This window comes from Clupea harengus, chromosome 8 (assembly GCF_900700415.2).
Source record: "Clupea harengus chromosome 8, Ch_v2.0.2, whole genome shotgun sequence".
NCBI classification, from domain to species: domain Eukaryota; kingdom Metazoa; phylum Chordata; class Actinopteri; order Clupeiformes; family Clupeidae; genus Clupea; species Clupea harengus.
In genome coordinates this window covers 16,466,851-16,492,820 of record NC_045159.1, presented here as the reverse complement: position 1 = coordinate 16,492,820, position 25,970 = coordinate 16,466,851, and the positions used below count along the sequence as shown (strand labels likewise).

General features: G+C 45.4%; 1 protein-coding gene across 3 annotated transcripts in view; it reads left to right on the top strand.

The window, feature by feature from the left end:
* Positions 1-25,970, top strand: part of sh3pxd2b (SH3 and PX domains 2B) — a 41,155-nt gene that overhangs the window by 1,147 nt on the left and 14,038 nt on the right. The window contains exons 2-7 of one of the 3 annotated variants that reach the window (XM_031572154.1): positions 1,447-1,527; positions 9,408-9,483; positions 14,409-14,480; positions 19,482-19,573; positions 23,411-23,436; positions 23,848-23,883. In XM_031572154.1, coding sequence (XP_031428014.1) covers positions 1,447-1,527; positions 9,408-9,483; positions 14,409-14,480; positions 19,482-19,573; positions 23,411-23,436; positions 23,848-23,883 — 383 coding nt within the window. Of the gene's footprint in view, positions 1-1,446; positions 1,528-9,407; positions 9,484-14,403; positions 14,481-19,481; positions 19,574-23,410; positions 23,437-23,847; positions 23,884-25,970 lie in introns of all 3 variants that reach the window. The other 2 variants (XM_031572152.1, XM_031572153.1) reach the window with 2 other exon arrangements.

Below are 25,970 nucleotides of genomic sequence, written 5' to 3'. Positions count from 1 at the left end.
GCTCTTCTGACTCTCTCTCTCTCTCTCTCTCTCGGGCACACACACACACACACACACACACACACACAGACACGTACAGTCTGCGTTCTCCTCTCTAACCCCAACCCTCAGTAACTTTGTCCTCAGTGAGAGGGCTGCTTATAAGAAGCCTGGGATGTTTGCCAGTAGAAGCAATAAGCCAGACAGAATCACAATGTAGTTTCCTATCACGTCTCTGTTGGTTCTTTCTTTTCCCCCCCCCCCTCTCCTTAGAGGAAAGTGTTGGACCTTTATTTCATCCAGCTGACCATTGTGTCACACAGCAGAAGGCCACAAATTCTTCAGATTTAATTGGTTTTGTACCTGTCAGTGAATGATGTCCAATAATATTGAGACTTTACAATGGAGGTGTTTCCCCTCCTCTTCCATTTCCTTCTGAGGATATTAGATGGCGGATGATTAATGGACAATGAAATGGTCGTAGGCTATGTCCACCGTTTCCTTCTTTTCTCATGCCAATACATTTAATAAGCACCAGTGTCAGGCCTTATTTGTGTTGTCATACTTTCTGAGAACCGTCAACTGCAAGTCACTATATTTAACTTTCCTTACAGAGTTCACTCTATTTCTTTTACAAATTCACAGTGGCACGCTCTTTAAAATAACAAAGGCTGTTGACAAATGAATCGTCGCGGATATGAGATGATTTGTCACAGAAGAACAACAAAGGCACAACATGCGGCCACTAAAAGATAAACTATTTGAGCTAAGTTAAACAAGTATAAATGCCACACCGTCCCCCCCCCCCCCCTGCTCTTTGAAGACTGCTTCAGGAGAACAGACTCTGTTTTCTCATATGGATGACACAAGCCTGGTCTGAATCATATGCGTCATCATAATGAAGTCCTTTGTCTGTGCGTGTGTGTGTGTGCGTGTGTTTGAGGTTGTGGAGGCACAGAAGTGATGCAAGTAGCCCTTCCTCTGTCTTTCTGGGGGGCGGGGGGGATGTAGTGGGAAGCTGTTCCCTGGTGTGAGCTCACAGGATGTACCTCCTGTGGTCAGTGCGAGAGGATGGGACCACGTGAGGCCAACCAGCCACGCTGCCCGTGTCTGTATCTGTGTGCTATTGCATCAGATTCGGTGTGGCAATCTAGAGTCACACTAGCTCTGGTGGTGGTGATGCTTTTGTGCTATACCAAGTCACTGACATGTGAAAACATGTGCTCAAACAGAATTTGAAAGTAATCTACATTACACAAACCCAAAGAGCTATGTTTCAAATTAATATTATGGCCTTCATAAAAGAAATGTTTCTTTCTGCACTTTGTATCTTCAACAATGGTTACTGTGAAACATTCATGGATAATGTATGTAGCTGCAGACATCTTGTTTGATTATGTGATTGTGATTGAGATGTGTACATGATTGAACTGAGCCAGCATTTCCCCCCATCTCTTCTGATCCCAGGTTTACCTCATCAAAGTCTTCTGGTCCGATGGCAGCACTGAGGTCATCTACAGGAGATACAGTAAATTCTTCGATCTACAGGTGTGTTATTTTCATCAAGTTGTATTCTTCTTTGACATGAACAGTTAATCTACAGGTGTTTTATTTTCATCAAGTTGTATTCTTCTTTGACATGAACACTTAATCTACAGGTGTGTTATTTTCATCAAGTTGTATTCTTCTTTGACATGAACACTTAATCTACAGGTGTGTTATTTTCATCAAGTTGTATTCTTATTTGACACGAACAGTTACGACAATCAGAATCCACAAATGCCTACATTTCACCCACGGCCCCTCACATGGTGTTTCATACGCACAGTATGATAAACAGTTATACATCCGTTATTCACCAGTTATACATCAAGCAGGAGACGTATGTTCTTTTATCATGAATATTTGACTTATTTTGTCTCAAAGTCACCGTTTGCTACTAATCTAGGACGTCTTGTACAGCACTTTTTTTTTTTTTTATAGTTTAACAGTTTTACTATTTGATGCAGATGTTTTTGTCCATCAGGCTTTAAAATTACAAAAGCAGATTCGGAAAATGAACTAATGGAGAATTTCGAGCTGGAAGCGGAGGACGCTGTTGAAAACCTCAGAAATGTCTATTTTAGACTTGGATGTCACTTTGGAAGGTTGTTCATACCAGGGAGAAACTCTTAAGTCTCCTCAGTCCTCTGCTCCTCACAGGACAGTCCTCTGTCAGTGCCATCTTATCGAATGAAAACTGCTTTTCTTTGTCATTTCATTGATTTGTGGCCTTCAAAGGAAAGTAGAGGTTTTAGAGAAGTAAGAGATACAAAAGCCCTTTTGGCCGCAAATATCTCCACTGCATCTTGGCCAAAAAAGGACATTCGAGCAGGACGGCGTTTTACCATCCCAATAAACCTATGCTGTCTTCAATAATCATTCATCAGAGCTCTTAGGCCTCACTGGGTCATTCGCTGTGCTTAACCTTGATGAATGAGGAGCAAAATTAACATCAAATGTCCTATGACCTGTCGCAGTGCTTATCTTAAGTTTCTCAAAACATGGCACTGACCGAATTAGAGAGTTATGGCCATATATTTATATATACATATGTATATATTCAGCATTTGTTTGATTTTATATGCCAGGCAATGGTGTAATGAAAGTTATTACTCTCATGGGATGTTATGAAATATGATGTCAAAAGATATACATATAAACCTGAAGAGCTATATGGAAATTTTGTATAAAAGTAATGCCAAGGGAGCCGTTCCCTCATCTTAGTAAAAGTTCAGGGTTTATGCTCGAATGTGAAAGTTAAAGCAGCATTAAGGAGTTCTGGCTAGTGAACTAACTATCTAAAAAGCCTGAAAAAACTTTGCAAACACCACCAACAGCCCAGTTGGCACTGATAAAAGCTTCCGAACATGCTTTTGGTGAGATTTTTGGTGATGTGCTGTGAAAGCTTTTTGTTTTCATTTCCACCATGTGTTCCATCCTGGACCACAGAACTACATAATGCATGGCCTGGACGGCTAGTGGAATCGGCCGCTGTGTGTATATCTGTCCTTCACCATCAAAATGAATTTGAATATCATATCAAAAGTAATTGCTCAATATACAAACATACCTCAAAAAGTGACATATTGTTACGTAGTGTTGCGTTAAGGGTAGATATTTTGTTGTACCCTTGAAAGGGTATCCAGGTGATGAGTGATGAGCACGGCATAAAGGAAGAGTCCTCTTTGAGGCTTGGCAAGATCAGTTAAACTGTCATCTCCAAAAGTGGTACATGATGGACTGCATATGCATCAGCTTCGTTCAAACACAGTGACGCATAGTTGCGTAAGATGACTGTGAGAAATGATTAGAAGCCAGTGTATAAACGGTTGTCAATGTTTTTGGCAATGGGTGATTTTTGTCCTTTTAAGTGTTTTTTTTTTGTTCTCTCAGACTCTCATCCTTCACTGTTGATCTCGCTCCTTTTTCTATCTCTTCTCCCCCTTTCATTCCCTCCCTCCTTTCTCTATCTCTTCTCCCCCTTTCTCATTCCCTCCCTCCGCTGGTGTCTGACATTGTTTATGGCTCTTGGAAAAGGTTCCCGGGTTCGGTCCAGAATCTCACCATGGCTAGAAAGGGGAGCCTTTTTGTCTCAGCTCAGTTCTGGTTTCCCGTCTTTCTTTGATACATCTTTTCCCCAGTAAAACGTCAACTGCTGACCCAGCACATTGCATTGAGGGCAAGCATAGTCACAGGAAATACGTCTCCAACAAGTTTGCACACGCTTTGGCTTTGCTGAAGCTTTCTGACCGGCTCCTTGGCCAAATGTTTACAGTGACGACCGTTCCATTAAAAAGCATTTATGTGCTCTCTGTTGTATGTGTTCGTGTGGGCGTGTGTGTGTGCGTGTGTGTGTGCGTGTGTGTGCGTGTGTGTGCATGTGTGCGTGTGTGTACGTGTGTGTGCGCGTGTGTGTGCGCATGTGTGTGCGTGTGTTAGCATGTGTGTGTGTCATTACGATTACATGATTGCTGCTGAAGTAAGCATGTCTGTATATTTGTGTGTGTGTGTGTGTTTGCATGTGTGTGCTTGTGTAGGTATTTGTGTCATTCCAGTGGTTAATTAAACTAAAAGTTGTGTGTGTGTGTGTTTGTGTGTGTGTGTGTGTGTTTCTGTCTGTGTCTCTCTATGTCTGTGTATGGGGGAAAGGGTGAACTTTACAACAGATTAAGCCATTATTGAGGTCTCTGAGTCTTCTCACTCATCTTCTCCCATTTGGCCCAAGGGGGGACAGACTTCATATGCCCCATGCAAGGGGTCGTTGTGTGTGCTGCATGAGCACACCCACTTCCAGAGGATATGGGCTAGACGAGTGGAAGCACTCCTCTGAATTAGCACACTGTCTGACCAAGCGAATCTGACCCGTTAACTTACTGTATACCCGTTATAGATTTCTAGCACATTCTATTGGGCCGCGCCCCAGCAATACCATATCATGTGTTCACCCACAGTGGGCGGGCAAATCTTTCCCTTTAGTGTCACTTCAGTCTCGTACTGTAAAGTGGACATTATAGCCAGGGCTGATTCCTTTGTAACCCTGTTAAAACTATTGTTGATTTCATTTTAGGTGTTGAAATAGTAGTCTTGGGTGTTTCCTGGTTCCTTGAGTTGATTTCCTGTTATACTTTCTGAATAAATGCTCCTTGAAGGCTTTTTAATGTTTAACCAGTATACCCACGGTTAAAGGCTAGTATTGTTAGGCTTGGTTCAGGAAACAAATATTGTGTGGTATACCACAGCATAAATGTGGATTTTGTATTATTTATGTCAAAGCCTTGATAGAGAAAAAATATATATATATTTTGTTGACAATATTATCCTCTTATTAGGGAAAGACCAAACTAAAACCTATAAGTAAGCGAACATATTTGCTCGCTCTTGTTGTTATACAGTAGTACTGAGTCAACAGACGGTAATTAACTGAAGAATAGTCCCTGTGTGATGTCAGATGACACACTGCTCTTAGGATGGGTCTGTTTTTCTGCTCTTCTCCTCCTCCTCCTCCTCCTCCTCCTCCTCCTCCACCTCCACACAATCCTCCTTTTCGTCCGTCCATCAGTCAGTCAGTCAGGCGGCCGGCTGGCCGGCCGGTTGCTTGGTGCGTTGTCTGTGATGAGCGGTGCTTAAAACGGGAGTGGCTCTGGAAGCATATGGCTGTAATTACGGAGAGCTGCATTTGTTTGCTGGTATTCCCAGTTCTGGCACCGGAGGAGTGCGTTAAGGGAATCTGCCCCTTCCCCAGAGACAGATGGCTGTCATGTGTTGCTCCGTCCGCCCGCCCGCCCGCCCGCCCACACACACCACCCACCACCCGTCCCCCCCCGCCACCCCGCCCCTCCTCCCTTCTCTTTGTTCAGGCAGAGGAAGGCCTGCTTGTAAGTATGATGTCGGGCTGGAGAGTTCAGTGAGAGAAACCAGCCAGCCACTCCCATAAGAAGTGCTGTTGTGCTGAATTGATGTTCTTGGCTTCTGAGCTGATTCAGTTCTGTGCTTTTCCTTCGTCCTCGACAGCAATAATGAGTAATTCCATGTCAAAGCAACCGATTATTAGAGCATATTCCTCACTGACCATCTTGGATTTGCTTCATACTCTATGTAAATGAACCAACTGGTGGCTAAAATGTTCCGCTTGTATCTTCTTTTGAGATGCGGGGGCTTTAAAAAGAGGGTGTGGCCCTAATTTTATTGCAAAAAACGAGTCCATATGTCATTACCTTTGAACAATTCATTTTCAGGGATTGTACCATGTTCCTTTGGAGAAATGCTCAGTTGTACTGAAAACTGTCACAAATCGGATTATGTAAATAATCTCAAAAGGTCAATTTACTTTCAAATAAGGGCCAAACCCTATTTTGAAAGTCTCCATATCTCAGGTACTAAAGAGGATACAGGCTTATAAGGCTGCACACTAGTTGTGTTGTACCATGGCAACATTTATGAAGTATGAAGCCAATCCAAGGTGGTCAGCCGGGAGGTTTCTGTTGATTTCACATGGAATGAATTCTGAATTCTGATTCTGATTCTGATGACCCCCTGGAGTTCAGGGATTGATATGGGTGAATTAGGCTTTTGGGGTACTTGAAAGATTTTACTTCTCACTATTACAAGAATCCTGCCCTTTGTAATTATGCTGTTATACATTCATATTAAGGTCTAATAATGTTGATCATTATGTGAATAAAGTATGTGTTTGACTAGTCTATCAAATGCAAATAAACCCTCAGTGATAATAATTTCTTGTCTTTGAAGTTTGTGGATGATAAATACTACATTAATATAGAATATAAAAATGCAAATGTGATGTGATTCATTGAACAAGGTGTTAAAAGTGTGTGTGTGTGTGTGTGTGTGTGTGTGTGTGTGTGTGTGTGTGTGTGTGTGTGTGTGTGTGTGTGTGTGAGTGTGTGTGTGTGTGTGTGTGTGTGTGTGGAACACTAAGTTGAGACAAACATTTTAAATGACACGTTCTTTTCTTGACATTGTTGGTACTCTTAGTTGTAATGATGACCCTGTAGGAAGGTCCTGACTGTGGTTCATTCATTTGTGTATTTACCTGCGTGGTGCAATAAAAAGCAGTGAACCCAGCGGTCTGACGCATCGAGTGGCTCAGAGAGACGCTGGGTCCAGGTGGTGTGACTCACTTACGCGTGATGAGGGGGAGCCTTTATTCAGAGCCGCGGTCAGGGGCAGTGATGCCAGATGAAGTGGCACTGTGGTCAGGGGCAGTGATGCAGTGGCATAGCAGTCACAGGATGAAGGGGTTGGGTGGGGGTTGGGGGGGGGGGGGGGGGGGGGTGGTACAGTCTGAGTGTGAGGGATATGAAAGAGCTTCTCTTTTTGGGTTGTTCCTCTAATGCTTCCTTTGGTGCTCTTAGTCCTCGTGGGACTGGCCTTAGGGTTCAAAATGGACGCAGTTCAGGGAGCTCTACTGGCGATTCAAACTTCGTCACGGTCGTCATGACAACTGAAATGGCACACCTATGCCTTTCTCCATTGAAGCATCAGGCCTCACTGCAGAAGCTGAGTCATTGTTTATGGAGTATAGAGAAATAAAGTCAACTGGAGGTCTTTTTTCCTCTTCTTCTTGTTCTTGTTCTTGTTCTTGTTCTTGTTCTTGTTCTTGTTCTTGTTCTTGTTCTTCTTCTTCACTGGTCAGCGCAGGAGAATGTAAGAGTAAACTCTGTGGGTGTCCCTGAGTAGAGGAGGAGACGCCAGCTCAGGGTGACTGTGCTCAGGGGCTGTTTGATGTGGAAGTCATTCTCCACCAGTGTGGAATTACTGAGGAGCAGGAAAAGCATTAGAGAGGAAGAAAGTCAGAGAGAGACCCTTTATTTATAATGTTAAATATCTATAGTCTATATAACCAGTTAAAAAACAAGTCTAAAGTTAAGAATGAGTCCTGAATGGTCATCTATATAGCCGCATCATCTGTTTGCTGATAATACTGATATATATTTATATATATATATATATATATATATATATATATATATATATATATATAGAGAGAGAGAGAGAGAGAGAGAGATATTCCATGGTCCAGATTTAGATCAGCTTCATGTAGCAGGCTTCCTATAGCAGATGCAGTTGGAATAGACTGCCCGTATTATACACAACCTCGTGTGTCCCGGAGGAGACAGAGAACACATCAACTCCATGCATAAATCAGTTCAGCGGTCCTGGGCTCCAGTAGCGCTCCAAACAGAGCCCTGCTGGGGCCAAATCTGCTGCTGTGTAGGAGTGAGGGCCCGATCATTACGGGTAGAGATCTGTTGTTGTGTGGGCCCGATCATTATGGGCATTATAGCTGCCGTTGACACTGGGTTATCACTTTTTAGATGTGTTTTTAAAAATGTTTTCCTCCCCTGAAATTTCAAGGAAAGAAAAGAACATTCTTCGTTTATCTTTTGGCTGTTCTAGTTCTGGTTGACCCCCATCAGGTGCTGGTCTCTGGCCACCGCGGATGCCACCCAGTCAAGTTCGCCTTCTCCAGATCATGGCTTTCACCTCACCCATGCAGGATCATACTGTATGTTCTAGCATTTATTTGGTGTCACAGGCCTAAAGATATGACTCTGCTGGGGTGTGTTCCCCGAGGGCTTGTTGAGCAACTAGTGTTGGAACAGAGAGTGATCAAAATTCCGATTTGTCTCTCTATCTCTCTACAATGGCACTTTTACGATAGTGCTTTTAGGAAATAGCCCATTTCTTATCAGAACACATGTTTAGGTTTAACAATCTGACATTATCAGCCTAAATGTATAGCCGTGCTGTGCCGTAGGAACATATATTGCTAGGTTTAAGTGTAGGCACGGCGGGCCTACATGTCAGGCTGTGCTGTAGGGCTTACACATCTGTGTGTGATGCCCACAGAACCAACAGCTGTGCTGCTGTGTATGGGGAGAGAGCTGTGCTGCTGTGTATGGGGAGAGCTGTGCTGCTGTGTATGGGGAGAGCTGTGCTGCTGTGTATAGAGAGAGCTGTGTTGCTGTGTATGGGGAAAGCGCAGTGCAAGCACTTCCTCAGGGCTGGGTCTTTTCCCATACTGGGACACACACCTGTGTTGCTGGTTGTTTAATCATGTGCCCAGCTGATGCTTTAGGTCCTGTTTTACACATTAGTGAGTAAGTGAGTGCGTCTGTATTGCTATGTGTGTGTGGGTGTGTGTGTGTGTGTGTGTGTATGGGTGTGTGTGGGGTCAACAGGGCTCCAGGTGTGATTTTGTGACAGCTCTCTGCAGCTGGTATTGGAAAGTATAAAAAGGGAACAGAAAAAAAGAAAGGAAAAAAGAAGAGAAAAAGTCTCTCTGACAGGGTGACTTGTGCTGGCGCATGTGTGTGTGTGTGTGTGTGTGTGTGTGTGTGTGTGTGTGCTGGCGTGGCCGTAGGAAAAGACCCTATGGTGCAGCCGGAGCACCAGGAGAAGGGAGCCATGAAGGGGGGAAAAAAAGTGGAGAAAAATAAAAAACAAGACAGAAATGTTCCACTATGTCACTGGGCCTGTGCAGTGGCCATACAGCCTATGCACTCCAAGGAGGAGAGGAAGAAGAAGACGACGAAGAAGACGATGAAGAAGCGGAAAAAGACAGAATAAATGAGAGAGAAAATCGTGCCAGCTGGTGTATGCGCTACTAATCACTTGCAAAGGCATGCAGGAATGTGAATCACCACAATGAAAGCGAAAAGTGCTTGCTGGTGAATTTAGTCCACTGGTGTTTGTGTGTGTGTGTGTGTTTGTGTGTGTATGTGCGCGTGTGTGCGTATGTTTGTGCATGTGTGTGTGCGTGCGTGCGTGCGTGCGTGCGTGTGCGCGCGCGTGTGTGGGGTTTCCAAGTGTAATTTCGTAATGATGAGTCCCTCTCTGTCTTGTTCTGTTTTCTTGTTCAGATGGAACTTCTGGATAAGTTCCCTGTGGAGGGAGGACAGAAGGACCCAAAGCGCAGGATCATCCCTTTCTTACCTGGTAAGAACACACACACATGCACACACACAGGCACACACACACACGCACACACACATGCACACACACTAGCATACACACACACATGCACACACACTAGCATACACACACACATACACACACACATGCACACACACACATGCACACACACACATGCAAACCCTAATGTAGGATGTGATGACCATTAAGTTTCCCGTCCTCCATAACACATGAGGCCAGAGGGTTGTCACCGAAAACTGAAGCCGTTTTACCCCAAATCCCCCCTTCTTTCTATGATGTCACTTTTTCCACAACAGCCAACTCCTCTTCTGTTTTGTTTTGTTTTGTTTTGTTTTGTTTTGTTTTATTTTATTTTATTTTATTTTATTTTCTTGTCTTTCTTCCTTTTACTCCCTCAACATGTGGAGAATTATGCACTGGCAGCTTGGGCTGGTATCACTCTTGAAAACGGCTCCCTAAAGATAACGCTGACAGAGAGAGATAAGCTCCCATTCCAGTGAGCATTAATGGGCTTTGGAGTTGGGCTGGGGTCGGCGGGGGGGGGGGTCTTGGGGTTGGAGATGGACTTCACCTTGAGAAGCCCGGCGGAGGGGGGGGCGTTGGGGGGGCGGCGGGGGGCGGGGCGGGGGGTTGGAGATGGACTTCACCTCGAGAAGCCCTGGAAAGGGGTGGGACAGGGCGAGGCATGTTGGGGGTGGTGAGGTTTTTTTCCGTTTTTTATTTGGGGTGTGGGGGGCGCCTGGAACTCATTGACTCGTGGATCACACACACACACACACACACACACACACACACACACACACACGGGTTGTGCCTCTCAGCTGTGTTTGTTTAATGAACTCAGGATGTGTGCCGAGAGGCACTGGAATGGGTATCCCAGATAGTCCCCCCCCCCCCCCCCCCCCCCCCACCCTCTCTCTCCGTACTTCTCCCTACTTTCATTGTATGTTTTATTTTCCATTTGATATTAAACAGGATTAAACATGCTTTCAGAGAGTAGAGAAACATGGCTGTTTTCATGAAGTCACTATAATTGTCTATGGATACTGACAATCTTTTCCATAAGTTTATGCCACGTTTAAAAAAAATCAAATACATTTCTCCTTTGAGGTTTAGTCTATTAAACACATTTATAAACTTTAAATGGATTATTTTAGGATTACTGTTATTCCCGATGAAGTTCTATGTAGCCATTACAACAACAAAAAAAACATATTAGCCATATAATCGAGGGGCTTGAGATCTGTCTGAGTGTCTCTCTTAAATCAGGATGTTGGTCCAAGCCGCTTTTTCAGGTGGTTCCCATTTGGATGCAACCCTTGTCTAGTCGGAGTCTCTGCCGCTCCGAGAGAGAACTGGGAAGAGAGGAGGGACAAAAAATAAAAAAGAGAGAGAAAAAAAAAGTTTGCAGAGCGGGCCTGAATTCTGCTGGTGTGAGTAGAAAAGCCCGTGGTGAACTGGTTTGCGCAGCAGATCCTTGTCTGTGAGCCCGACCACATGCTTACCCAGGGCCGGCTGAGGAGGGCCCGGGGCCAGAGCGGGCTGATCCGCTGAAAAACCAACCAGACTCGGAAGTGGTTTAATGGAAAGAGGTCTTGGATTGCTCCAACCTCCGGTCTCTCTCTCTCTCTCTCTCTCTCTCTCTCTCTCTCTCTCACACTCTTTCTTTCTCTCTCTCTCTCTCTCTCTCTCTCTCTCTCTCTCTCTCTCTCCTCTGTTTTACTCTGCCTGCCCTGGAGGTCTCTGTGCACATCTGTGAAAAATGTCCATTCAGTGCATTCTGTCCAGTGTGACTGACCTCCTCAGTATTTTCAATATGAAGTGCTGATTGTGTGTCCTTTGCGGAGTAGTCCACCCTCTCCATAACTTCTGCAACCCATCACATTCACTGACGGTCGCCATTAGAAGTTATCCGGCCTGCAACTTGGCAGGTCAACTGAGAGAGATTTTGAGTCATTTTTAATTAGTTAGTATGTTTTTTCTGAAACACTTTGGAACATTTCCCTTCTGTAGTGACGTAAATCCTGCATTTACACAATTCTTCCTCTTTTACCCTTTAGTTTGGAGGTGTTTTAGTAGACGTGTTTTCCCTTGTCTCTGCCGTGTCAGCATCTTGTTGTGTTTACCATCCCCTTGTGAGGGTAAGTGCCAATGGCGCTCCGTGCCAGGACGGTGCCAGCCCTTTAACACAGCTCTTTAAGTACTGCCTGGATGCAGCACGGCAGTGGGGAGTCGGCGAATATCAGCTCAGCTCTCCATAATTAAAAAACTCGCCAGTTACGCGCATTCTTCCCCCGAAAACCATTAGCCAGCTTAATAAAGGCCTGTGGTCATGAGGTGGTTTCCGGTGGAATGATGAAGAACAACAAATCAAAGCCTTGAAAAATCTGCACTGTTGAGACGTTTGAGCCCCGAGGACAAATCCTGTATCCTGGGTCTGGTGCTATACGTGTCAGGGAACAGTCTGCACTGGGTCTGGTGCTGTAGGTGTCAGGGAACAGTCTGCACTGTGAGCGACTGTATTCGGAGAACGCTAACTGTGGCAGCTCCTTGTTCAAAGAGACAGAGTGGTTAACATTGAAAGAATACTTATGAAACCACCTGGGAATGCTGTGCGGCAAGCACAAGCTCAATCGGTTTATTTCTATAGGAAGAGAGCAGTAACAGGGTATTGTCATACAAAGCTGGCAGATTAGATTTGGGCTATACTGCTGCCTTGCTGACTTTATCCTTTGTTAGCAGAATGAGTCGGCATGGTAGCCAGGAACTAATCCCCAAGATTCCCAGAAAAGTCCCCCCCCCCCCACACACACACACACACACATACTCCCCCTGAGGTGTTCTGGCTCGCCCCAACAGGTCCCAGGCCTGCCCAGACTCCATAGCTTAGAGCATAGAGCATTGAGCAGCTGACTCTGGTTTTTGCTCCTGGATGGAGATGGAGACAGATCAGCTGGGGAACCGGGGAGGGAGGGAGGGAGGGAGGGGGCAGGACAGGCCGGGGACTCTCATCAGCTGAGTGTTCCTTCAGTGTCCCTGGAGACGGACCAGCCTCGGATAGGAGCTGACTGGAATGAATATGTCTCTGGACCAGAACCAGGGACCTATGCGGGTCTGATTCAGAACCAGGGACCTATGCGGGTCTGATTCAGTCCAGCTATCTGGGCGGGGACTGCTTAAGTGTCACCACCCTCAGATCTCAGGGCCCGGAAAGATTTCCATTCAGCAAGTTAGGGCTGTGGTGTGGTGTGAAAAAGAAATACAGTCAGCATTAAACGATGAGTCATTCAGTGTGGGAGAAAAACAGCCATATGGAGACGTACTGAGACTGAGGGAAACCAATAACTCGCTGATTGACCTCATACTGCACCTGGAGTAGGTCACCCTTGCATGCACTACATATACACACACCTACACAAACATACACATACACATGCGCACACAAACACACACACACTTGTATACACCCGTATACACACATACACAAACACACAAGCACACATACACAAACACATACACACACACACACACACACACACACACACACACACACACACACACACACACACACATCTACATGCAGTAGTACAGGCTATACTATACCTATAGGAAGGCACCATAGAGCTATTTGTGAATACATAATTTGAGGAATACATGCTCTCCACTGAAAGTAGGGGCCCTCCATTTGAGTATACTCTCCAGAAGAGTATGGATGCCCATAGTTGAGTATACTCTCCAGTAGAGTATGGATGCCCATAGTTGAGTATACTCTCCAGTAGAGTATGGATGCCCACAGTTGAGTATACTCTCCAGTAGAGTATGGATGCCCATAGTTGAGTATACTCTCCAGTAGAGTATGGATGCCCATAGTTGAGTATACTCTCCAGAAGAGTATGGATGCCCATAGTTGAGTATACTCTCCAGAAGAGTATGGATGCCCATAGTTGAGTATACTCTCCAGTAGAGTATGGATGCCCATAGTTGGCTCTAGATTAAGCACTGCGTGGCCTGATGGTGAGGGCAGTTCCATGTCCTGGCTCTAAGTGGGTTTATTTTCCGTTCCAGATTTCTAGATTCCTGCACTTGCTGCTGCTCTGCTGATGCAGCATATGGAGGCCGAGCCAAGGGGCCGAGCTCCACACACACACCCACACACAAACACACACACACACACACTGTACATGCTCATACACACACACCCCAGCATGAACCCCAATATGTTTTTGTTAAAGGGCCAACCATATGTAATGCTGTTTTTAGCGGTTTATATTTGCTTCAAGTCGTTTTTGGACTAGAGCTAGCTCAGCTGTTCTCTACCAGATCGCTGCGATGACTTCCCAAGTTGCACCATGTCCATTTTTACAGCAGTACTTTCTTATCTATGGGGGTGTTTTTTTTCTCCAGTTGCTCAGACTGATGAAAGGCATTAAGGCTAATCACCGGTGTCCAGTTTCCTCTGAATCATAACACATCAGGGCTTTGGTTAAGGGTATCCATTTCTTGTTATTGTGTCTTAGTGGGTGTTCCGGGCAGTTAGGGCCTCTGATAAGACCAGGGCACTTCTGTGATTAAAAATACGGTCCTCTTGTTATCACATACTGTTTGAGCCTTCTTGGGGGTTCCTCCAGGGTTACAGGGCATTCCCTCATCCGGTCTGTATTGTTCTGTCAACTATGGGTCATACTTGTGTCCTCCTCACTGCTGAGACTCTGTTCCACCGCTGTAATTACGTCTGTTAGCGTTATAGAGATTGTGTGAGATTATAGAGGAAGCGAGACCTTTTAGTTGTGGTTGAGTTTCACAATGTAGAATGTGCAGTTATTTATCAGAAATGATTGTGAAAGATATATTTTTTTGTGTGTGTGTGTGTGTACGTGTGTGCGTGGGTGTGTGCGTGTGTGTGCGTGTGTGTGTTCCTTCCAGGAAAGATCCTCTTCAGAAGGAGCCACATAAGAGATGTTGCCATGAAGAGGCTGCGGCCCATCAATGAGTACTGCAGGGTAAGTTCTGGATACGGCAAGCGACAGCCACATTCTGTTTTAAAAACATGACATTGTCTCCCTCCTACCGTTCGTCAGGCTTCCCACACGATCTGAACGGAGTAGGATCCTTTCCTTTGTTCATTTGTAAATGGCACAGTCATCCTGTTGATACACCACCCAATTCAATGTAATTGCAGATTAATGTTTCACCAACTCTCTCTCCACCTACGTCTGCTGCGTCTGTTCTTTTGGAGGGGTGTAACTCCGTTTGATCAGTCCACTGAAATGACTTGTGACTCCCTCACTCATCACCTATGCCTTTCTTGTGGGGCCCCTGAAAAATGAGAGTAAATTGCCGTGCAAAGTTTAAGTTGTAGTGTCAGTGATCTTAAAGTAGAAGCTTACGGAATGAGCTCAATTTATGACAGAACAAGCACTTCTATAATATATTTAGAGAGGCAGAGAAAGAGAGAGAGAGAGGGAACACAAGAAGAGAGAGAAGTGTGCTTGAGCCAGAGACGTGTGTTTTTGTAAAGCTGGGGCTGAGGCTGTGGGCACTTCTTGAGGAGGTAAAGGGGGTTTTCACTGAGCTGAGCTTGGCCCTGTCAGCATCTTATAGCAGGCTCTGGGTTCACTTTTAAAGGCCTGCCCACCAGATAAACAGCCTTTTATGGCTTAGTGGAGTTTTTGCAAGCTGGCTAAATCATACTGATGTGTGTGTTCTCTTATGCATCAGCGTATGCTGTGAGGGCAATTCAACCCTAAATAAAAAAAAGTGCATTTCAATGGGATGCATCCAATTGTAGATTGACTGGAAAGTCTTGAGTCTTATTTGAGCGATCTCATCGATTTGATATATAGTTAGCGTCACTTACTCAACAGATCAATGCACACATACCGCACTCTCCTCCTTCATATTACTGATGATACTGAGTTTCATTTCAATCCAGAAACTGCTTACATATCGCCATTCTTCATCCACTGGAAAAATACATTTATATGTGAAGTCGTTTAGTAATCAGAAGGTTGCTAGTTCGATTCCCTGTCGAAGCGTCCTTGAGCAAGACACTGAACCCCTAATTGCTCCTGATGTGCAGTGTGCCATCAGTGTAAATGTAAAATGTGTATACATTGTAAGTCGCACATATGTAAGTCGCTTTGGATAAAAGCGTCTGCTAAATGACTAAATGTAAATGTAAATGTAAATGAATCGGATAAATACATTTGTGAATCCCGTCACATTTTTTTTGTGAATTTTTAAACTATTCTAACTCCATAGTTTATCAAATGAAAGTAGGAGTTGTACTTCACGTAAATAGTCCTGTTAATTCTCCTGAAGATGAGAGATGAGAAATAAATACGTCATGTTACTGAGTCAGGTAGCAAAAGTAGCAGATGGGCGCTCTGGCTCCTGCCCAGTCCTTACACTCACACACACACACACACACACACACACACACACACACACACACACACACACACACACACACACACACTCACCGTCACTGCGTGGGCGGCAGCTAACAACAAGCCAGATCCACACCACATCAGAGCCGCATCTGCACCGGATGAGAGCCACAGCCGCACCGGATTAGAGCCGCATCCACATTGAATCAGAGCCAGATCCACACCACATCAGAGCCAGATCCACACCACATCAGATCCAGATCACCACCATATCAGAGCCAGATCCACACCACATCAGAGCCAGATCCACACCACATCAGAGCCAGATCCACACCACATCAGAGCCGCATCTGCACCGTATCAGAGCCACAGCCGCACCGGATCAGAGCCACAGCCGCACCGGATCAGAGCCGCATCCACATTGAATCAGAGCCGCATCCACATTGAATCAGAGCCGCATCAAGGTCCTTCCCAGGGTTTTAGTGTTGTCTGGATGGAGACTCTGTGTCTGCTGCGTGTGCGTAAGCAAGCCTAATTTGAGTGGCATTTCATTCGGCTCCGTTCGTTTCAAGACTCCCAGTGCTGGTTTCTGTCAGTGGTGAAATGGGTGCTTTATTACTGGGGCCTTTGGGAGACTCTTTGAAACCTGAGTGTCTGGGTCTTTGTTGGAGCTACTCACACTCACACACACACACACACACACACACACACACACACATAGACACACAGAGTTTGCTCCACAACAGGATAGCCCTGAATAGGAGTGTTAGGCTCTGAAATATGTGTACAGTGGGTGGGGATGTGTCCAGGACAACTGTCTTGTCGTTTCAAAAGCTCTAACGCTGGGGTGTGAGTTGGGGGGGTAGGGTGGGTGGGTGTAATTCCCCCTGCGGTGTTTTAGTTTTTGCTTGGAGTGCGGTTAGATGTACTTACAGAGTTGCCCTATCCTTCACCTCGGCCTGGAAGGAATCTCTATGGTTGAGACACACACACACACACACACACACACACACACACACACACACACACACACACACACACACACACACACTTTCTCTCTGTCTCTCTCTCCCTATCTCTCACGCACACAGACAAACACACAGACCTACCCACACACAGAGACAGACTCAGAGAGTGAGGGTGAGAGAGCAAAAGAGACAGAGACAGAGCATGAGTGTGTGTGTGGGGGGGAGAGAGAGAGAGACAGAGACACAATTAGGTTAATGCTGCATCCTGTATAGAGCCCCAATAAAGCCCATTTGCAGTAATGCCTTTAGTCTCAGGAGGGAATTCTAATGAAAGGCAGGGTCGTGGGCTGGAGAAGCATAAATCTTCTCCTGGATGGAGTCACATCAGCTAGGGGACAGAGCGGGAGGGGACAGGGCAGGGCAGGGCAGGACAGGCTGGGGACTCTATTAGCTGAGTGTCCCATCAGGAGTGTGTGCTGTGCTGGGTCTGTGTCCCAGGAGACGGTTGTCAGCCACAGGAAAAGGTGGACAAAAGAGCCTGTGTGAGAAACATATAGACTGGGAGGGTGACAGAAAAGGGGGAGAAAGATAGATAGAGAGGGGGACGAAAAAAAGAGAGTGAGGCAGAGAGAAAGACAGAGGGGGTGAGAGGGAAGGAGAGAGGGGGGAGAGAGAGAAAGACAGAGTGGGTGAGAGAGAAGGAGAGAGGGGGGAGAGAGAGAGAAAGACAGAGGGGGTAAGAGGGAAGGAGAGAGAGGGGGAGAGAGATATGAGCAGGCAGGGATAATTGATGACATGCGTTTTGAGGCCACAAAGGCTGAGACGCTGAGGGTCAGACGGAGGTCAAGAGGCGAAGAAACACCTCTGGTAACTCATACTGCTCACGCCATTCCCAGCAGGGGAATGGAAGAGAACACCTTACCCAGAAATGTAGAACTCCGTGAACGATTTGCATTTAATTTCAATGACAAATGTCCACACACACACACACACACACACACACACACACACACACACACACACACACACACACACAAACTAACTCTCTCACACACACACACACACACAGACAGACAGACACATATACAGCCCCCCACACACAAACTAACTCTCTCTCTCTCTCACACACACACACACACACACACACACAAACAAACTAACTATCTCTCTCTCTCTCTCTCTCTCTCACACACACACACACACACACACACACACACACACACACACACACACACACAGACACACACACACAGATAGACACACATACAGCCCCCACACACAAACTAACTCTCTCACACACACACACACACAGACTAACTCTCTCTCTCTCTCTCTCTCTCACACACACACACAAACTAACTCTCTCTCTCACACACACACACACTATGACAATCTAACAGAAAGCTCTAGCGTCTTTCTGGTGGCATTCATCATGCTGTATTGGCATGGGCCGTACGCACTTAATATAAAATGCAAACAGCCGGGCCTGGCTGGCACGCAAGGGCACCTTGAACCTACCCTGGGTGGCTTTAAATGCCAGTCAGGTTTAATGTAGTACTTCATCTGTTTGTGTATATGGAAGAGAGAGAGGGAGAACGCGACAGAAAGAGAGAGAGAGAGAGAGAGAGAGAGAGACATTGAGGAAGAGGAAGAAGAAGAATAAGAGAGAGAGAAAGTCATTCCACTGTGCAAGGACAGATCAGCAGCACTTAGCTTTATTAAAGACAAATGGCATGTGGCCAGCTGGGTGGAATATTTCATGTCTGCGGTGGGTGTGTGTGCTCCAGCAGCTTTCACTCTGATAGCCACACACTGTGGTGCTTACACTGGCTTGATAGGTGAGGGTGACAAAGACAGAGAGAGAGGGAGGGAGAGAGAGAGAGAGAGAGGAATTAAACAGAGGTAGACAAAGATGGTGAGAGAGAGCTTCAGACAGTTAGCCTTTCATCTTTAGGAAGGCAGAGCTGTCAGCCTGCGTCTCTCACACCAGCCCAGACTGAGCAGACGGACCTCCTGGGTGAGGAGCATGAAAGGAGGAGAGGGATGAGTGATGGGAGATCAGAGACAGGAAATGCATTAGCACCAGACACAGCCACTGTTCCCAGACCAGAGCAGACGAGAGCAGAGCAGAGCAGCGTAGCTCACGTAAGGGCCAGAGTACGAAGCAGAGCGCTGAACCGCAGGTCGGGTTAAAATGCTAATACTGTGGCCTGAGAGTGCAGTCTGAGCCAGACAGCCAACACCCAAAACACGTCAACAACACACACACACACACACACACACACACACACACACACACACACACACACACACACACACACACACACACACACACACACACACACACACACAGACACATACACAGAGTGAGTTGTGTACATTTTGGTGGAAAAAATGAGCTGTGTCCAGGGCAGTATTTGCCTGTTAGAGCTGACATATTCAATTCAAAGTCAAGTCTTGCTTAGAAAACTTCAGGTTTTGGCTGCCAACAAGTATGACCCATTCAGCTTGCAGCAGTGGTAGTAGAAGGCTCGTGATTGAACAGAGTAGAACTAATAGTAACACACAAGTAATAACCACATTGCCATGGAAGAGTTATCATGAAACGATGCTTAAAAGTGTGATTGCTTCTGTTTGTGTGCAGGCCCTCATTCAGCTCCCAGTCTACATCTCTCAGTGCGAGGAGGTGCGTGTGTTCTTCGAGACCCGACCCGAGGACCTGAACCCCCCTTCTGAGTGAGTCTCACCCCGGCAAAGACATTAGATAGGAGGAGTATGGGCGCACACTCTAGTCCCCAGCAATGATGTGGTCTGTGTGAATTAGCCCATAGTTTTATTCAGTGTTTCATCATCCCATGATCATTAAAATAAATGACAAGAATAATATTCAGTTCATGAAGTTCATACGCTGTCTCGTATCCATGGAAAATAAGCGTGACTGAGAGCCCTTGCAAAACAGTGAGCTGTAAATGTCCTCCCTAATCTTTTCTAATTGTGTGGCTCCCGACATTCTGAGTGTGGGCTTACACCGCCCACTGCCTCTCCAGAATGGTGTGGGTTTAATCTGTCTTCTGTGGTGGCACAATGGCACCAGTAGTCTGATGCATAGGTTTACGTGGCCATACAACTTGTGGCATTTCATCAGATGAAAATGTCACATACCCTCCTGAAAGAGAGAGAGAGAGAGAGAGAGAGAGAGAGAGAGAGATACACTCATATGCACTGCTACACTTCCCTGCAGCCTTTTGAGACACATTTTAAGACTGTGAAAAACACTTTGCACGTTTTCCCCAAAAAATATTACAGACATTATAGTGTCAACAGACAACATGCAATTAGAGCGTGCCAAGGCAGGGTAATAAAGACACCATGGTGTTTTCCTGCTCACCTGGGTGCAGTTTGGTGCTCTCCCGGGAATGTCTGCCTGCCTGCCTCTGACTGCCCTCGCAGTAACACAACACAGCACAGCACCAGGTGCCAAGACGCCCTGAGAAGACCAGCGTAGAGGAATGTGGTTGGGTGGGGGGTTGGGGGAGGAGTGCTGTCCACACAGTATGTGTGTGTGTGTGTGTGTGTGTGTGTGTGTGTGTGTGCTGTCCACACACTTGTCTAAAAACTGACTGAAACATGTGGGATAAGCGACACAGGATGGAGTCTTCAGGGATGCCTTGGTATGAAACAGAGGTGTGTGGAGCCATATGTAGGAAGAGAAAACTGTAGGAAGAGAAAACTTGCCTCTAGGCCGAAGAAGTTGTGTGTGCTCAAAGTAACTCTAATTGAGGAGCAGAGTGGTGCCAACACCAAGGTCACACATCTCTGGGAGTACACGTATTGATAAATATGCAGATCCCATGCTGCAAGTCACTTTCTGCTAAACAGAAGACATATGTAAATGGGAGTGCTATGATACAAATTCTTGCCAGGAGAATGATAATACAGAGGTCGTCAGCGCTGGAAAGCTTCCCAGTCTCATGTGCTTATCTATTAAGGCTTGTTGCTATGGACACAGTTTCCTGAAGGAAGAAAAATGAACAAAGAACCTTGGTTTGTCCTTTACTGAAACGTTCCTTGTGCTTTCCCCCCTAATTCAGTCCTACATATTTAGCATTGTGTCCTTATGAGTGTGCTAGTTATCTGTCTGTCTGTCTGTCTGTCGTGCTGGGAGTGTGTAAGTCCCCACACACATAAGGCACCAGGAGGGGGATGAGAGGCTCTCTCAGTCAGCGTGATTGCATTAGCAGACAGGACGCTCTCAGACTCTCTCAGACTCTCTCAGCTCTGAGGCTCTGAGGCTCCTGCTTACTCCCACACAGCTTTCCCTCATTTTGGCCAAGATGAAAGATCCACAGTCAGAAGCACAAGAGGTAGTGGATCAAGGGACAGTTCTAGAGACCATTTATCCGCCCCCCCCCCCCAGTGAAAATCAGCCAGTTAGGTTGAACTAGCTACAGGGCAGCTACAGGTCAGATAAAAGTGCAAATGAGAGAAAAGTTTGATACATAACGATGTTCATGGTGCACAGGATGGTTGGGAGCAGAGTCTTGACTTAGAGCAGTTATTATTATTATTATTATTATTATTATTATTATTTTTGTTATTTTTATTATTATTATTATAATTTCTAAAATAGGGGACCATGTAGATTCAGACAAAAACTAATTTGTATTACATTCAAGCACCAAACAACACCAGCGAACCCGATTAATCACGCCACAGAAAAACAACCGAGGCTAAGACAGCAGTAATGAACACTTCTCTAAGACAGCAGTGATGAACACTTCTCTGCGTCAGTCCCGTACTGTAATAAACAATGGAATGGGTTAGGCTGAGTCATGTTCCTCTCCCGGCACACTAGCATAGAGCCATCTTCTCTCAAGCGTGGTCTCTGGATCCTCTTATTCTGATGGGACCTCTGCTCTGCGCTCCACTCAGGCTTTGTCAGACCCATAATTACCCCCGTCTGCCAAGTTTATGTTTTCACCCGTGTTTGTTTGTTTGTTTGTTTGTTTGTTTGTTGGTTGGTTTCTTTATTTGTTTGGTTATTAGCAGGATTACGCAAAAGTTACTGGCCCGATTTCCTTGAAATTCGGTGGAAAGGTGCGGTGTGGGCCAAGGGAGAGCCAATTCCATTTAGGAGAGGATCTGACTCACGGGGCGGAAACACAAGTTTAGTTCTGTGCTCCACTTTGGCCTTGGCAGACCAATAATTACTGAAATACTTGAGCTTCGCATCCATGACCCAATTCAAGGCAGCGTTTCAGATACCTGAGCAGAACCTCAAATATTAGAGTTCTGGACTTGTATCAAGTGTAGTTATTTTACATGTCATATTTTTACAAAAATCAAGACATTCCTGGCAGTTCCTCCTCTCACTGTTGTGTGGAAAGATCCCTCTATTCTCACTGATGGTGTGCATACGGTGTCTGCCTGCTGCATGTCTGTGAATATTTATGTGTGTGAAGTGTGTTTTGGTAGAAGTCTGCCGTTGTATTTTAATATTAATTAGCATTTTCAAAGTTTACATCTCTGGATACACTGAAATATGAATGTGTAGAGTGGAGTGGAGTAGAGAGTGTTACCTGGGGGAAAGGACAAAGAAGGAAAGAGAAGGAAAGAGGGAAAGAGTGAGAGAGAAAAGCCAGTGGAGAATAGCTGAGATACAGTATGGCAGAGAAAGAAAGTGGGACAAAATGGCTGGGAGTGTTAGTTGGAAAGGAGAGAGAGAGAGAGAGAGGGAGAGAGCGAAAGAGAGAGAGAGAAAGACGTCTGCAGGCAGCTCTCTCTACTGGGCCACGGAGTCCTGGGCAGCTGGGCCTTAGATCAGACCAGGCCAATGAAACTGATGGAGTATCACTGAGTTAATGGATTACACAGACTCAGCTTGGCCGTCTCTATGTGTGTGTGTGTGTGTGTGTGTGTGTGTGTGTGTGTGTGCTTCTTACTCCAGAACGTGACTCTTTCAGTCATTTCTCAATTCCATCGTCTTCATCATAGATCCTCTTATCAGGGCGCAATTATGTTTCAATTCAATTCGATGGGTTCATATCCTCGAATATTATCACAAAAATCGAATTCTTACTGAGAAGAAATCTTTCTTATCTTTCTTTCATTACCATGACAATAGGGTTGCAGTATTACCCACCCTGAGTTGACAGATGGCATAGTCCATGGGAACATATGTATGCAGTTAGTGTGATATATTTGATGTCAGGATGTGGATATTCAGACATTTATGAATCAAATGGATTGTATATCGTGAACGTATGGGAGGACAATCTGCACTCTTTCGTGATTTATAGCCTCCACTTACTGTAGACCCTCAAGAAAAAAAACAGAGTCATTGTACACTGACGTCCAGGTGCACACACACCTCTGGTGATGCAGGGTACTCTCCTGATATTTTATATGCTCTATCAAAATATCATGAGGCCATTTTTTTTACTAACGTTGTATCTTTCTCTCCCTTTCTCTTTCTGCCCACACTGGCTTTCTCTTTGTCTTTCTCTCTCTGTCTCTCCCTCCCTCCCTCCACCACACACACAAACACAACACAACACAACTTCTGTTTTATAGGGAACCTGTTGGAAAAAAGAAGTCAGGTAAGAAAAGTTTCATTTTTATGTACATAGTGGTTAAGCTCTATAATGGCCTTGTATGATACTGCGGCTGGAAAATATTAGTATACAGTAAGCTCTTCATATGATGGTCATAGATATAAAGTATTATACAAATCATTTCAAAATGGCCAAGTGCTTTATGGCTGGAGCGCCACCTAGCTGTAATTCACCTAATTTATATGTCTTAATGATGATGGTGCCTCCGCAGAAACTTACAGTACGTCTTACAAATAATAATAATATGTTTTTGACTGAGATAAAAGCCAGATCACACTGGATAAGCTTATTTCTGACTTCATCTTTTGACTTGTCTCTCTAACCTTGCCCACCTCTCTTCCGTCTCTATGAAATGCCTCCCTCACACCTGCTCTTGTTCATGTTTCCCTTCATCAGGCATTGTGGAGAGAGCACTTCCTTTCATAAAGAGAGGTAGTAGCAGACTCTTGTTTGGCTGTGCTGTGCTGTGCTATGTGTTGTTTGGGTTTGGGCGTGTGTGTGTGTTTGTGTGTATGGGTGTGTGACTTCCAGGTAGATGGAGGGGCAGGATTTACCAAACACTCTATCACTTTGCCTGCTACTAAGGAGGTGTGTGTGTGTGGGGGGGTTGTGGGTAGAAAGGGGGTTGGGGCTCACGGCGATGGTGGTGGCGGTGGTGGTGGTGGTGGTGGTGGTGATGGCGATGGTGGTGGTGGTGGTGGTGGAGGTGATGGTGGCGATTTTTGTGTGTACAGTGTGAGGTCTTGCGGGGACAGATGTGACAAGAGTACCCTCCATGACAACAGAACACAGCCTGAAGACAGCTTGTTGAATCTGTGGTGTTGAATGCTGAGAGCTCTCAGGTTGGCCCTCCAGCTAAGGCCCAACCATACCCTGGCAAAAGCACCTTTTCTATTTGATTAGCACTGATTCTTTGAGTTTAGAAGAACCTGCATGAGGTGGCTATTTAACTAGAGTTTAGAAGGACCTACATGAGCTGGCTATTTAACTAGAGTTTAGATTAAGAACCTACATGAGCTGGCTATTTAACTAGAGTTTAGAAGGACCTACATGAGGTGGCTATTTAACTAGAGTTTAAAAGAACCTACATGAGCTGGCTATTTAACTAGAGTTTAAAAGAACCTACATGAGGTGTTGGATGGGTTTAAACACACTCTCCATGCAAATTGTTTCCATCCGTATGTAGACTAAATTTCTATATGGCCTCCAAACATGTACTGTCATATATGTCTGGCTCTGCAAGACCTTGTGTGAGATGCATGCTTTACTCTGAACAGCAGGTGTCATGCAGAGGGCAATTCTCACAGTTCCTTAGATATCACAGAGTTCACAAAAATTATAGTTACAGTATTATTTATTTTCATTCTTAGTATAATGTTGAAAGTCTATATTCACTTCTTTAGTGGAGGTCTGATAATCAGACATCCCTCCAACTATCTTGAAAGCTCACAAAAATGTTCATGTAAACCCCAGTCCCCAGTCTCCCAGTCTCCCAGTCAGCAACGTTAACATGCTGCTTGTGTCCAGCTTTGCAGCTCATTGCCCATTTAACCCGAGAAACCCCCCAGGGGAAGGCCCTTAACCTCCCTGAACCATGAACCATTGTGTGTGTGTATGTGTATGTGTGTGCGTGTGTGCGTGTGCGTGGCGTGTTGTGCTTTGGCAGGGATGGTTTGGCCCGGCCCTAGCTGGAACTGTTAGCTAGAATAACTCCAGCTGAGTCATAGGAACCCTGAGCCTCTGGTGGAGCCTTAAAGGAGAATGGGGGAAGCAGCTAGCCAACAGCCCAACTACAGAAGGGACAGGAGCTAGAAACCTTGTGTGAAATGAAGCTTTAGTCGTTTAGCAGTAGTAGTAAATAGTAGTAGTTCTATAGATGTAGAGGTGGTAGACTTTTTTAATGTTTTATGTCTTCCTGAAACGAGGAATGCTGATCACCTATTTGTTTTTCTGTTTCTTTTTATATATACCCAGGCTCTAACCAGGAAGTGAAATAGCGTAACACATAACAACCACACCTCGCTCATAATTTTACGATTCAGTGAAGCCCCCTGCCTTTATAAACCATGGGCTTTTTGTTCTGATGCAATCCCCCTGCATCTCCTTGGAAGAGCCCACAGATTGTGTTGATGTTTCACTGGAGTCAGTGTAACCCTGAATCATCTGTGCGGAGCTGTCTGTTTGTCTGTCTGTCTGTCTGTCTGTCACTTCCTCCACCCACCTCTATGTGCCCTCAGACAGTCTGCATAACAGGCTCTGGAGGATGTGTGCCCGTGGCTTATAGGGCCTCACTAACCACTGATCTGTCAGTGTTATTGCCATGTTGCCTAGTGGTTATTTTCATGTTGCCTAGTGGTTATTTGTGTCACAGCCGCAGTGTGGATGACTCTGTCTTCTTTTCTCTCCTCTCTGCTCTGAACTCCTCTCTGCAGTTAAGTCTCTCTCTCTCTCTCTCTCACACTCTCTCTCTCTATGTGTGTGTGTGTCTGTCTGTCTGTCTGTCTGTCTCTTATTCTCCT